General features: G+C 39.9%; 1 protein-coding gene across 4 annotated transcripts in view; it reads right to left on the bottom strand.

Moving 5' to 3' along the window:
- The window catches only part of DPP6 (dipeptidyl peptidase like 6), a 988,762-nt gene that overhangs the window by 289,764 nt on the left and 686,829 nt on the right, over window positions 1-12,169 (bottom strand). For all 4 annotated transcript variants that reach the window (XM_044765679.2, XM_044765682.2, XM_014829001.3 and 1 more), the window contains exon 5: window positions 6,382-6,456. In XM_044765679.2, coding sequence (XP_044621614.2) covers window positions 6,382-6,456 — 75 coding nt within the window. The remainder of the gene's footprint in view (window positions 1-6,381; window positions 6,457-12,169) is intronic.

Below are 12,169 nucleotides of genomic sequence, written 5' to 3'. Positions count from 1 at the left end.
TCTAACTTCTTGAAACTTTGGGGGGATCATGTAGGGAAGAAAGGAGCTCTGAGCAGACATGTTATGTCCTTTTAGCAGACCATAGGATTGTTAAGTACCTGATGAATATGAGGGCCCATACTTTCTCATACAGGGCTCTAGAGACAGCCTCTGAAATGGCTCCAACAGCCCCTCCTCCTGGCCTTTACTCCCTTGTAGAATCTGCTCCCCTTACGAGTGGGCTGGACCTAGTGACTTGTTCTTAACAAACAGAATATGGTAACAGGATGTCATGGCGACATTAGGCTAATTCTCTAAACACTATTCCGCCATCTTGCTGACACTCTCTTGGCTCTGCTTGCTTACTGCTCTGATGAATCAAACTGCCCTGTTTGGAGCTGTCCTGTGGAGGACCCCATGGTGCAAGGAATTGAGGACAGTCTCTGGCCAATAGCCAGGGAGAAACCCAACAGCCACGAGGAACTGAACCCTGCCAACAACTACATGGGCAAGCTTGGAAGTGGACCCTTCCCCAGCTGAGTCTTCAGGCGAGGCTGCAGCTCAGATGACACCTGCATAAGCTGCCTGTGAGACACCCTGAGTCAGAGGAGCAGCTAACCTGAGCCCACATTTCTGATTCACAGAGACTGTGAGATAATAAACATTATTTGCCGTAAGCCATCAAGTTTGAGAGTAATTTGTTATGCAGCAACAAATAACTAAAAAAGATTAGGTAACATACATAAACCATTTTGCTAATCCCATGACTATGTGATTGACTTGAGTCTTTTTTAGACCAGACTTTGGACAAGATTTTGTTTGGATAAGAACAATGTTCCACTGGCTTTAAGAACAATCACCCCAATTAACTCCTTTGAACACTGCAATGAAATTCTTCACAAATATTCAGTGGTTCTTTCAGAAAACATTTTCTAAAGAAGAATATTTTCCAGATATAATTTCTCTTTCCTCTTTGAAAGTCATAAAATATATTAATGTTTTGAAATGATCTAAGATATTATATTTTAAACTCTTTTTCCTCTTCCCGAAGAGTTTTTGAAACTTTTCACACTGTCAAATATACCTCAGTATAAAGAAACATGGTTCTCTAATTAGATGAGTTTGTTTTAAGGCAATTTACCCCATTAGTATAGTTAATATAGCTTTCAAATTAAAAATAAAAAATTACTATTCCCCCAACGTCTAGCTTAGTTTCAAGGGAACCCTTCAGAAGCTATACACAGAGAAGTATTATGAAGTTCTCCTGTATATAAAACAAACAAAATAACACTCATTTAGGAAACATTGGCTCTTTGGGGCAGGAATGGTCTTTTGAGAAGAAATGAGATGGTGTAAATAAACACATTTTGCATACTATAAAACTGGTACCACAAAAATAAAAACATGATATTATTATTTTCCACATTCCAGACACAACATTTATGGACTTGTAGGTATCTGAGCCCTGGCAAAATGTGCTTGGGTTTACTTTCTCTCAAATCTAATTGATAATTTTTTTACACTGTTAAAAAGAGTACTTTTGAGACAGTCAACAAAAGATAGGTTTGACATAGTTAAAATTAGCTAATTTGTGGATGTTCAAGGATGTTAGCCAAGTTGTAGGTTTAGTAACAACAGAAGAGTTGTAGGAAAAGAGGTATGCTAATTGGCATGGTCCTACATTTATAGAATAAACATGGAACGTTACTAAGCTGTTTCACAAATAAGGCCTCTTCTTTACATAATTTTATCTTTTTGTGTATTTGATGGACTTAGAGTGTATAAAGTCACTTTGAATCTTGATCCAATACTAAGGATTTGAGAGAAAAGAAAGTGCCACAGACATATTTGTTCAGCACCAAATCTACACAGATGGTCCTATACTGGGTCCCAAGGGATGGGGGTAGACAGAAGATGAAATGACTCCTTCCTTCTCTTTGAGTAGTTGACAATGTAAAAATGGGCCAATAAAACTAGTTTATGTCAAACAACTGGGAAATGATTCAACATTGCGATTGGTCTGAATAAATGAGAGGAAAAGATAGACAATCAACACTATAAAATTGTCTCCCCTTTAACTCTTGCTGTCCTCAAGATACTGCCTTACTATTTGTATCCAAACTCCTGAACTGTGTGTTCTTGTTTACTCAGACTCTTCACCACCCATTCTGCACCCACAGCCCTTACACACCATTTTGACTAGGGCCACTGCCGAGGTGGCTGATTGCCTGCAGGTTTCAACAAAGATCATGCTGGTGCAATTAGCTGGGGCCTTCCATCCGATCCCGGACACAGCCACAGAGCCACTCTGTGCTCAAACATGAGCAACCTCGATGTGTGGGGTTGCTGATGCTCACTGGGCCATGCTTCACTGAGGGAGGACAGAAGCTGAGGGGTGAGTGCTTCCTCTTTCAGTGTCCCAGGCAGAGAGCTCTGAGATGTACAAGGCTTGACAGATGATCCGAAAGGCATCCAGAACAAGTTGGTCATAATGGTGACCATTCCAGTAACACTTCCCTGTATCAGAAGTCCCCCCGCAGAGTAGAGGAAAGGTCCAGGATAGAAATATAAACTAGGCCTTCAGCTTCATCTGGATGGTATTTGAAGCCACAAGAAAGAATAAGACCCCCTGGAGAGAAAGTGAGACTGAGAAGAGGTTAAGGAACTGAACCCGGGGCACCCCAACATTTAGAGGGCCACAGTGAGAAGCACTCCCTTACCTTAGGAAAATTTCTTGCCTTTTTACACATAATAGGTTGCCTGTTGGTTTTTCTACATGGAATTTCCCCAAGACTCAGTCTTATGCCATCTTCACTTTTCATATAATTTTCCCCACAGATGGCTTCATCCACACTCATGGTTTTATTTTCCTCCTTTAAGGTAGTTACTTCGAACGCTTTCTCCATTGCAGACACTGTTCCTGAGATTTACACCCATCTTTCCAGTCACTTACTTGGAATCTCTTGTAACATGTCCCAGAGTCACCTGAAACTCAACGATTATAAAACCAAACCTAGGAACAGCTCAAGATCCCTCCACCCTTTTTTAGCCCTAAACCTGATGGCTGAGCTTGCTCTTCTCTCTTGCCCACTGAATTTCTCTATACTTCCTATTGCATGCATACTCCTGCCACAAGGACTTTTTCGGATTCCAGCTGAAGTCTCACCTCCTCATGGAAGCCTCCCTGGATCTGCTTAACTATGCCAGATGCCTTTGCTTCATGCTCTCGGCAGTCTGATTCTCAGTGGCACTGTTCACATGCTCATTTGATTATGTCATAAGCTCCATGTGGCTAGGTAGCCTACCTCTCTTACACAATATAGTGCCTAAATTTCTTTTTTAATAAAAGAATAAATGAAGATATCACTAAGAACTAGAATAAGCTTGAAATCTTTCTGAGGAACGAGCCCTGTGTCCAAGCCTTGAAAAGGAACATTGGGGACAAATGGGGACTAAGAGGGGTGGAGCATCTACTGTCTGCCAGGTGCTCTACTAAGTACTTTATATCTGCTGTCACACTCAGTCCTCACAGCTCCACGGTCAGAGACACACTGACCCCTTGTTAAAGAGGAGAAGCCAGGCTCAGGGCAATCAACTGATTGCTCAAGTCAGTGATGCTGGTAAGCGCTTGAACCTAGGATTACTGACTTGTGAGTCCACTGTCTTTGGGCAGCGAAGAGAAGCAGGGTTGGGAGGATGGTGATTTTCCTGATGCAATGTGGAATATGTGGATTTCTGCATGGAACAATAACCCAATATACTGAAATTTTATTGTAAATGAAACATTTATTCTAATAAATGTGAGACGCCCAGTACTTACACAGTCTATTTATATAAAAATATTTTTATGAAGGTGTTTTGAGTAAGAAAGCTGCGTTAGTTCATAAACAAGGTATCCTAGTTGCCTTTGAAACACGCAAACAAGAATGTGATAAGCATGAGCCAAAGAAAAAACTTCCAGCTTCCTTACAAGTTAGATGGGAATCGTATATTGCAATATCCATTTGGGAAATACTGTAGAACCCTCATGAGAATATAAAAAAGCTTCAAAAAATCCTGCAGTCAAAAAACCCTGTAATCTTTTTTTAATCTTCTAAAGAATACCCAGGGATACTTTTACTGACAATAAAAACAGCTTAGGAAGTCCCGCTTCCTACGTGATTCCTAAAAGCGATTCCATTTCTTCCAGAATTACAGACCTAGGTCCTCCCTTGAAGAGAGAGATTCTAAAAATATCTGTATCTTAGTTTCTCCAGTTAGGAAGTTCTTCCCAATATCCAGCTCCGAGTTCTGCAAAATCCAAGCCCTTCCCTCTAATCCTTCCTCCAGAAGACAGAACACTTGCTCGGAGAGTCACGTGCATGGCAACCGCTCAGTGCTGAGAACTATTAAGGGGCACTCCTTTGATTTAAGTACAAAGTAGCCATTTCTATAGATCGTTTTTACGTAGAGCACATCTCAATACTTTAATTATTTAGACTTCTCTGAATCCACTCCAAATTTCCTACATTTTTCCTTGGTTAAGAAAACAAACTGAACATAGCCCGACTCCAAAGGCCAAGGGTTATATCAAGGTTCCTATTTATAGCCAGGGTTCTATGTGGTGAAGACTCAAATTTAGCAAAATATTCTTTACCAAAACGGATATGGGTTGCAATGGGATCCCAGGGCACTCTTTCAAAAGGAGCTTCGGGAAAAAGAAGGAGACTGCTGGGGAATTCTACTGTGCATAGAACCAGAGCCACCGATTCGACTGCTCTGTTCCAAATGAGCAGGTGTGAGAATCTCTTCTACGATATTCTGGAGAAAAAATAGAAAACTTTGTTTTGAAGGCTTCTGGGAGCAGGAAACTCATTACCAAACAAAGAATTCATCCCACAGTTCAGGTGCTCCATTATTACAAGATTCTCTGGTAAGATGATCTGAAATCTGTCTTTCTATGCTTCTCTCACTCAGGTGTTGGCTGTGTCTCCCGGAGCTTCGCAGAACAAATCCTTTACTCCCCCCGTACCCCCGCCCCCATAAAAGTCCTTCAAACATCTGCTGACTTTTTTGTCTGACTCAGGTGAGGAGATTACATTCTTGGTAGTTTCCAAGGGTGATGAAAGGAGTGGAAATACTCTATGATCCATGACAGCAGGAGCATGTGCTTGAAGCTTCAAGAAGCGAGTGCAGGGGCCGGGTGTAGGATACACAGAGTCTCATGGCTAAAAGTCACCTTTTAGCATACCAACTTGACTAAACTGCCTCTATCAAACAGATGAGGATGACCATTTGTTCCAAAGAATTTGGACAGAAAATGAAAACTTTTATCTAATGGACGTTAAAAAAACAGAAAATGGAAAACTGAAGATAGAGTTTTTAAAAAGATCTATCTTTAGAGGAAGAAAATCAAAACCTCCACTAAATAATCCAGCTGTCAAATAACTTTCAAAAGAAATTCTAAAAATCCTAGAATTGGACTTGCATCTCCACACAAACTAATTGCCCGGTTTCCCCGATGTGGGACGTCACTCAACAAGCTGGCCCAGCTCGTCCAGGGGAAGATGCTCTCAAACTCGCCAGGCAGCCATACAGACCTGACGTACAATGCAGTTACCTTTATATCTCACAGAAGCTGCATAAAACTCCGATTAAAATAGTTTCAGAAGAACTAGAAAGGCAGTGGAATTCTATATTTTATTTGCCAGAGAATAAAGATCCACAAATGCACATTTCTAAAATAGCTAATCTCTTATAAACTGAGCATCTGCTTCACTTTTACCAATAAATTTCACCTTCTAGTTCATTGAAAATTAAAGAGCCAAAATGAATTTTAAAATAAGAGCATGTCAAAATTTTTTTTAAAAAATTCAGTTTTAGGCTGTCACTAAAGCCCCGAATGAGATTTTATAGAAGATTCTGGTGACAATTTATGGTAGACTCATATACGAAGTGCTAAAAACAGGAATTTACACAATGAAAGTGATAGTTCAACTCTTCTCTAGAAAACTATGATGGCTAGGAGATCATAAACATTTTATTTAGTTTAGGGAGAACCCGGCAGTTGCTTTTTGTTCTTAGGATAAAATTTATGGCGTGATTGAGAAAATGGTGAGAAAAATAACTGCACAAGAGGATAAGATAAGACTCTTTAAAAAGACAATTTCTCACCATCTCCCCAAGAAAATCCTATGAAATGGCCCCTAAAAGGAGTGATTTTTTTTTTTTTTCCACTAAAGGGATTTTTATATCTTTCTTCTCTCCTAGGTGGCAGTGTGGCATAAAAAGACACTATCCCGGGACCCACCAACTAGTTCAGGATTCAAAGATCACTAAGAATGAAGATTCAAGGAAAAATACTCAATAAAGTGTCAGAATGGAGGAACAATTTTTTTACAGACAGAAAAGGGTAGTACTCACTGGTTCCACGTTATAGGAAAAAAGAGCATACTCTTTATCTGGAGAGATTTCATATCTGATGGCTCTTAATGATTCCTAAAAGAAAAAAAAAGAGAATTTTAAAGTATTACATAGAACATAACTCGGAATCTTGTGAAAATGTGTCTGCTGGTGCTGTTTCAAAACTTAATAAAATCAGCGTGCAGCAAACTTGCTGAAGTCTATTGGAAAAGGCTACAGCCTTTCTCTAACTGAGCAACATTCAGTTAATTGATGCTTTTTCACATTTTATTTGTATTTTTTCAAATGTCAACAAAACCATACTTACTGTATCTACTGAAACAAATCAATAGAAATAAAATAAAACCAAACTTTTCCCACAAGACTTACAACCTCTATCTTCAAACACACTTTCCTTCGCTCATTCTTATACTTAGAAGCTTATATTAAGCAGAGTTGTTCCTGAAATAGAATCACATTCTACGCATTATTTTGCAACCTGCTTGTTCAACCATCATGGATACTGACCCACGAGTCAGTGGGTAGAGTGCTGTCGCTTTTTCCTTCAAATTTCTTCATAGTAGACAAGTAATTTTACAGAAATGAAATCAACAAAAGTGCCGTTTCCCTTCAAGCTGCCCCACTTTTCCTGCTCTCACACTCTGCTGCACAGACCCCCACACCCACCCAGAAGCGCCCTCTATTGTCAGCCTGCTGTGGATCGCTCTATGAATGATCATACAACCACGTGCAAACACCCAGATGCATAAGCCCAGCTAAAATGGCGTCACAGTACACATCTCTCACCTTAGGTTTCCCAGGCAACAATGACTTAAAGGAATGACTAAAGCCATCTGTTTAGCTCCAATTAGTGATCTTTAAAGCTTGCATAATTTTCTGTGGTGTGGACATACTTTAATTACTCACTCAGTCCTTGCTAAAGGGTTATCACAGTTGATTCCTGTTATTCATAGTGGTTATATTCTAGAAGGTCTCCACAAACACTGAATTAGTGAATACTGAACCATACTGTTCCTAGGGGAAATTCAGGGTTAGGTTCCTGTGGGCGCTGGTCACAATATTTTTGTCAAGCAATCAATACATAACCTTGTCTTATGTGTGTTTCTGTTTAAAGACATCTTGTTGAATACGCATTGTTGGTTCATTAAGACAACTCACAGATAACAGCATTGTAACTCGTGCCTGAATGAAGCTCATCTAACGTGTGTTTTCTCTGTAAGGCACATCACAACTTCTTGTGCTCAGAAACACCAGACGGCACGTCAGCATTATTCTTGGGGGGCACTTAAAACAGCATAATCATGAACAAAAAGCACAAAAACATGAAAAACGTGGCATGACATGGACCACAAAAAGAATGCTTGTTTACAACATGAGCTGAAGCCAGAAGGCAGGGGATGACTCAAATTTTTTGCCACCATGCACATGTCTGAGAATGACTGAAAAAGTATTAATTTGGGAGTCCCAAGTAACCTTTAGCACACAGGCAAACCTGCAAATATGGAAGCTGTGAATGATGAGGATCGACCGACCGCAATGTTTCCAGTCTGCTGTTACTACACACAATGTTGCAACAAATATCCTCATCCATGTATCTTTACTGGTGTGTGTGTGGTTTAGTCTTTTTTTTTTTAAAGACCGGCACCTGAGCTAACAACTATTGCCAATCATTTCTTTTTTCTGCTTTATCTCCCCAAATCCCCCCGGTACACAGTTGTATATCTTAGTTGCAGGTCCTTCTAGTTGTGGCATGTGGGACACTGCCTCAATGTGGCCTGACGAGCGGTGCCATGTCCACGCCCAGGATCTGAACCGGCGAAACCCTGGGCCGCCGCAGCGGAGCCCGAGAACTTAATCACTCGGCCACGGGGCTGGCCCCTATTTTAGTTTTTTTATAGAATAGATATCTAAGGGTGGGATTGATGATTTACAAGTTTTTTAAAAAAATTAAGTAGATATTGCCAGGTTGCTTTTCAAAAATGTGTTTTGGAATTAACACTCCCACTACCGATGTATGAATACATACTTTCTTCCCTTCTCTGGCAGCAATAGTGTTCCTGTATTTTCTTCCATTTTGACCCTCCGATGGGGGTAAAGTGGTACCTCGTTGACAGTTTAGTTTACATTTCCCTGCTTATGGGCACATTTGACTCTCATTGGACACGTTTTAGGCCGTGTGGATTTTATCTTTAGGAAACTGTCTGTTCACAGATCCTTGAAAGTATTCTCCTTGCCCCAACTTGTCTCCCATTCTTTCTAAAGCTCACTCCTACCATGCTTTCACTCCCACTGGACCAAAACTCCTTCTCGAGGTGACCAGAGACTCGCTTTGCTAACTGCCATGATAACTTCTCAGCTCTCATCCTACTTGGCACATTGATCACTCTTTCCTCCCCAGACCCTGTCTTCACTGGGCTTCCAGGGCATGTACTCACCTGGATTCCTCCTCCCTCCCTGGCTCTTTCCTTTCATGACCTTTTGCTGCTTCCCTTCATTTCTCTGATTTCCATCTCCTGCTCCCTGCTTCCTCGTCTCAGCTGTAGCAACTCCATTCACTCAGCTGCTCGGGCCAAACTCTTAGCTATCTTTGCTCTTTCTCTGTGTCTTATACACCTTACATCTAGTCAATCAAAAAATGCTGTTGGTCTGTCTTCAGAGTATGCTCAGAACCAACTTTCTTCTTCCCCATTGCCACCACGCTAGTCTAAGGCATGGGCCTTTTTTCTTGAGCAATTCCAATCACCTTCCAGCTGCATCCCCACATTCCGTCCTTGTCCCACTGCAGTCTATCCTAGCCACAGTGGCCAGGGCCATCTTTTAAATATATACATCAATTGCTCCTTGCTTGAAGCCCTCCTACAGCTTCCATCACAGTCATAGTAAAAGCCAAAGTTCTGATGCAGCAGTGGCCCTACCTGGTCCTGTTAGTTCTTGGCCCCATCTCCTTATGACTCCACACTCTCCTTCACTCCAGCCAAACCAGTGTCTGCACCTGCCCAGAGCAAGCCAGGCACGTGTGTGTCTCACGGTCTCTGTGACTGCTCTTCTCTCTGCCTGAAATGCTCTGGATTTTCCTTCCTCTGCTTTTTTCTCAAAAGTCACCTTCCAAATGAGGCCTTTCATGGCCTTCAATGGCCATGATATCCAGAAGTTTTAACAAGCTGGCCTCTAATTTCTTATAACCTTCTTCTCTTATTTCCCTAGGCCTAAACATTATCTAAAACAATACATATTTTACTTATATAAATTTACTTATTTATCTTACTTATTGCCTGTCACCTTCACTAGAGTGTAAGCTCCTTGAAAGGAGGGTGTTTTTTTTTCATCTTTACTTTATCTCAGCAATGTTTTACAGTTTTCAGCATACAGATCTTGCCCATATTTTGTTAAATTTCTCCCTAAGTATTTCGTATTACTAATGTTTTGTATATATAAAATATACATGTATATTATAATTTCAATATCCAATTGTTTATTGCTAACTTACAGAAATACAGTTGATTTCCGTAGCTTGACCTAATGTTCTGCAACCTTGCTAAATTTCACTAACTGTTCTTGCGGGTTTTTTTGTTTTTCTAGATTCCTTAGAATTTTCTACATAATCGTATTTTCTGTGGATAAAGACAGGTTTTTTTCCTCTTCCTTTTCTAACTGGATGCTTTTTCCTTCTTTCTAGAGCCTAATTACACTCTAGAGAACTGCGAGCATGGGGCAGAGGAGCAGTCCTAAGAGTGGACACCTCGGCTGTCTCCTGATCCTAGGGAGAAGCCATTCCCCCTTCATTCTCTCCCCTTAGTGGGAGAGGTCTCTGTAGACACCAGGTTAAAGATGGCCCTCTCTGTTTCTAGTTGTCTCAGAGCTTTTATAATTAATGCTGAATTTTATAACGAGTGTTGAATTTTTCAGATGCTTTTTCTGCCTTTATTGAGATGATTATGTTGTTTTGCTTTTTTCAGTTGGTCAATATGGTAAATTACATTGCTGGATTTTCAAATGTCAAAACAAACTTGCATTCCTGGAATAAACTCTGTTTGGCCATGATGTACTACAACTTTTTTTTTAAAGGTAGATTTGTAAATATTTATTTTTTTTCTTTGAGGAAGAGTAGCCCTGAGCTAACTACTGCCAATCCTCGTCCTTTTGCTGAGGAAGACTGGCCCTGAGCTAACATCCGTGCCCATCTTCCTCTACTTTATATGTGGGACGCCTACCACAACATGGCTTGCCAAGTGGTGCCATGTCCCCACCTGGGATCCAAACTGGCGAAGCCCGGGCCGCCCAACCAGAACATGCGCACTTAACCACTGCCCCACTGGGCCAGCCCTGATGTATTACAACTTTAAATACTGTTAGACTCGGCTTGCTAATATTTTTTTGAAGGTTTTTGCACCTGTGTTCATGAGGGAAACTGCTCTGTGGTTTTCTTTTTCGGTAATATCTTTGTTTGGCTTTTATTTCAAGGTAGTGCTGGTGTAATAAGTGACTTGGAAAGCATTTCCTCCTCTTCTATTTGTTTTACGAGTTTGTGTAGAATTGGTATTATTTTTTCCTTAAATTTTTGGTAGAATGCACCAGTAAAGCCATTTGGACCTTGAATTTTGTATACGTGCAGCTTTTTAACTATTGATTTTTATGTCAATATAAGACTTTTCAGGTTACCTATTTCATCTCCAGAGAACTGTGAAAATGTGTGTCTTTCAAGGATTTATTTTATTTATATTGTCCAATCTATTGACATAATGCTGTTCAAAATATTTTCTATTGTCCTTTTAATATCCGTAGTGCTGGCCTCTCCTCTGTTCATGATATTGTTGTTTTGTTCTTTATTTTTGTTCCTGATCAATTTTATTGATCTTCTCCCCAAACCAGCTTTGGCTTTATTTTTTCTATTACTTCTTTCTTTTCTATATGGTTGATTTCTTCTCTTTATTACTTTTCTTCTGTGTATTTAGGTTTAATTTCTCTTTTCTTTTTTTCTCATTTCTTAAGGTGAAAGCTTAGCTCTAATATGAGCACTTAAAGCCATAAATTTCCATTTAAGTACTGCCCAACTGCATACCATAAATTCTGATATTATGTATTTTTATTTTTGTTCACTTCAAAATATTATCTAATTTCCATTTGATTTCTTCTTTGGCAAATTTGTTATTTAGAAGCATGCTGTTTAACTTCCAATCATCAGCATATATTCCAGCTATTTTTCTGCTATTGATTTCTCATTTAACTTTGTATGTGTTAGAGAACAAACTTTGTATAATTTCCAACCTTTGAAATATATTGGGACTTGCTTCATGGCCCAGAATATGATCTGTCTGGGTGAATAGTCCACGTGCACTCACAAACATGTGCTGTGCTGGCGTGGTCTACAAATGTCAGTGAGGTCCATTGGTTAACAGTGTGTTCAAGACTTCCACATCCTTACTGATCTTTTTCTCTACATGTTCTATCAATTGCTCGGAGAGGACTGTTGGAATCTCCAACTGTAATGGCATCTGTCCACCTATGCTTCTGCTCCACATCTAATCATTGCTTCACATGTTCTAACTCTATGTCCAGCTGCAGACACCTTCAGGATTCTTACGTCTTCTTAATGCACTGACTCCTTTATCGTGATGAAACATTTCTTTTTATTCTGGCCATCTTCTTTGTTCCGTAGTTGACTTTGTCTGATATTAATATAGCCATTCAAGCTTTTCTTTGGTTAGTGTTTGGATGGTGTATCTTTTTATATCCATTTAATGTTAACCTATGCTTTTATATTTAAAGTAGAAGCCATAGATAGCTTACA

Source organism: Equus asinus, chromosome 1, assembly GCF_041296235.1.
Source record: "Equus asinus isolate D_3611 breed Donkey chromosome 1, EquAss-T2T_v2, whole genome shotgun sequence".
Taxonomy (NCBI): domain Eukaryota; kingdom Metazoa; phylum Chordata; class Mammalia; order Perissodactyla; family Equidae; genus Equus; species Equus asinus.
This window is presented reverse-complemented; position numbering and strand designations above follow the sequence as displayed.